Source organism: Raphanus sativus, unplaced genomic scaffold, assembly GCF_000801105.2.
Source record: "Raphanus sativus cultivar WK10039 unplaced genomic scaffold, ASM80110v3 Scaffold3549, whole genome shotgun sequence".
NCBI classification, from domain to species: Eukaryota; Viridiplantae; Streptophyta; class Magnoliopsida; order Brassicales; family Brassicaceae; genus Raphanus; species Raphanus sativus.
The window spans coordinates 1,412-3,844 of NW_026618855.1; the positions used below are offsets into that span (position 1 = coordinate 1,412).

General features: G+C 36.5%; 1 protein-coding gene and 1 long non-coding RNA gene across 2 annotated transcripts; one reads left to right on the forward strand and one right to left on the reverse strand.

Annotated features, from left to right (window-relative positions):
- Positions 1-220: 220 nt before the first annotated feature.
- LOC130506681 (uncharacterized) lies at positions 221-1,082 on the reverse strand. The gene is made up of 2 exons (XR_008942092.1): positions 706-1,082; positions 221-604 (listed from the first exon to the last, which is right to left on the reverse strand). It is a non-coding gene; the product is annotated as an uncharacterized LOC130506681 (long non-coding RNA).
- Positions 1,083-1,199: 117 nt separating this feature from the next.
- LOC130506680 (uncharacterized) lies at positions 1,200-2,153 on the forward strand. Its single transcript, XM_057001375.1, has 3 exons — positions 1,200-1,490; positions 1,582-1,782; positions 1,850-2,153. The coding sequence occupies exons 1-3, from the start codon at positions 1,269-1,271 to the stop codon at positions 2,015-2,017; spliced, it is 591 nt and encodes a 196-aa protein (XP_056857355.1). The 5' UTR covers positions 1,200-1,268; the 3' UTR covers positions 2,018-2,153.
- Positions 2,154-2,433: the final 280 nt, after the last annotated feature.

Here is a 2,433-nt window from a genome sequence, read left to right on the forward strand (position 1 = left end):
ATAGATATAATTCAAAATATCCACTAATACAACATACATTTTGTGTACAAGATTTTGTAGACAAAACATCTCAATCTTGCATATTTTTTATGTACAAAATTTTTGTGGACAAAAATTCTCAATCTTGCAAATTTTATGTACAAAATTTTTGTGGACAAAGTTTTATAGACAAATCATACAAAGGTTCGAAGCTTCCTTTTCCATAACAGTCGTGGTCATCTTTAAACTAAATTCTGCTACTTTTTTTTCAAATTTTCTTCAAAGTCACAAACTTTTAACGAAATAAAAGGGACATTTGAAGTATAAGCAAAGAAATTACATGACTAACAAGTCACTCTTTGCCGCTTAATTAATTACTCTGCAACAGAAGTATAAGCTCAAGGTTCTTCCATGGACCCACTTTGGAAACAATGCTCGTAGCTGTTTCCTTTTAATCACAAGGTTTGGTATTCACGACACCAATCAGAGCATGGACACACTTGGGTTAGTGGGTTTGACAATAGATCTTGTGGTGGAGGATTGGAATTGCTTGGACACGGCGAGCTTTCATATACACTGCTATTATAGATATATAGATCTACAACTCTTGACGAAGGTGTATGGTCTGAAAACCAGAAATCAAATTTGAATGTACACTACTGTTATTAATCTATAGATCTATAACTCTTAAAAGGAGAAAAAAGTTAAGGTAGACGAAATACAAACCTCTGATGACGAGTTCTTGTGGAGTCGGTTGACTAAGAAGCTTCCCTTTCTTCTTCGATTTCGATTTGGCTATAGTTCGCGATTTATAGTGAAAAGGAAAAATAAGAGAGGTTCATGAGTATTAATAGAAGAAGACAAGAGTAAATTGAAAAATTGAAATCAAACTAGCTTCTGCACTTCTGATTTCTTCATGTTCTTCAGCTCAAGGGAGAGGAGGAAAGAGAATCTATGCAATTAGGTTTCAAAAGATGAGGAAAGTGATTTTGAGTTTAGCATCGTGATATGAGAGATAAAAGTAAATAGTTGTGTATTTTCTTCTGCGTTTAGTAGAATAAAAAAAAGAAGAATGAGAAGTAATTGATGGGGATATAAAAGACAAATGTCTAAACGTGTTAATGGAAAGTGAGAATGTGTCTTACAATGTAAATTTTTCTTATATATATATCTCAAGTCACATCGAATTAAATATTTTATCAAAACTCAACTCGGTTAGTAAGCCATCTGTACATAATCCACATTAGATAAAAGATAAATAAGTTAAGGTCTGTGTGTGGAAAAAAACAATGGCGATGATTTTGCAAGTCCCTCCTCCGTCTTCCTTGTGTAACACCAGAAACCCTAAACTCCAATTCTTCTACTCTTCAGTTCGATCTAATTCGAAGAAGTTCAGATGCAGAGCCGTCCGAGAGAAAACCGAAGAGATGGTGAAGAAGAACACTCCTCCTTCTTCTTCTTCGGCTGAGGAAGCCACCAAGAAATATGGACTCGAAGTTGGTCTATGGAAGGTCTCTTCTTCAGAGTCGAAAGTTTTTTAAAGCATTTTTTCTTGAGTTATCAATTATCTCCGTATGATACGATTTTTGAGAAATTGGGCAGATATTGAGATCCAAGGATGAAGAGGAAGAAGTTGACGGAGAGAATAAGAAGAAGAAATCAAAAACAGATGAAGCTAAAGAGTTACTCGCTAAGTACGGTGGTGCTTATCTTGCTACCTCCATTACCCTTTCCCTCCTTTCCTTCTCACTCTGCTACGCTCTCGTCACTTCCGGTGTTGATGTTCCAGCTCTTCTCCTAAAGGTTCCTTCTCTTGATCATTTTCTAAGTTGGATTTGAGTAAAAGCTGATTCCAACGTTTTGTTTCAAGGTTGGGATTTCGACGAATGAGACAGGAGAGAAAGTAGGAGCCTTTGCTTTGGCTTACGCAGAGCATAAAGCTGCTTCTCCAAGAAGGTTTCCTCCTACGGTGGCTTTGACTCCTATTGTAGCTAATTGGATTGGGAATAAAGTGGACAAGGAGAAGGGTGATGACTAGTCAGTATTTTCCTTTAGTTTACTCAATGGTACTAAATTGTATAATCACTATACTCACTCTTTCTAGGTTCTATGTACAAAACATTTAAGCTTCTTTAATCTGTGAGAATGACGTCGAGTTAGGAACATAAACCAAATAGTAGTGTCAGAATCTAAGTTATAAGTAGTAGCGGTAGTAGTTTTAATAGTTGGGAAGGAGAAATCTCTGTGGTTGATTAGGTCATACGTTATCATGGTGGAGCTTGTTAGTCCTGTGTTTCCTCCAATTGACTCTAAACGATTTCATCAGCTCCCTCAACCGTATCAGGTTATAGTGAAGAGTCTGAACACTGCACAGTGAAGAGTGCGAAGAAGTATGGTAATGATCTTGGCCATGAGACTGATCATAAGCTCATAGTGAATACTGATAAGACAGTG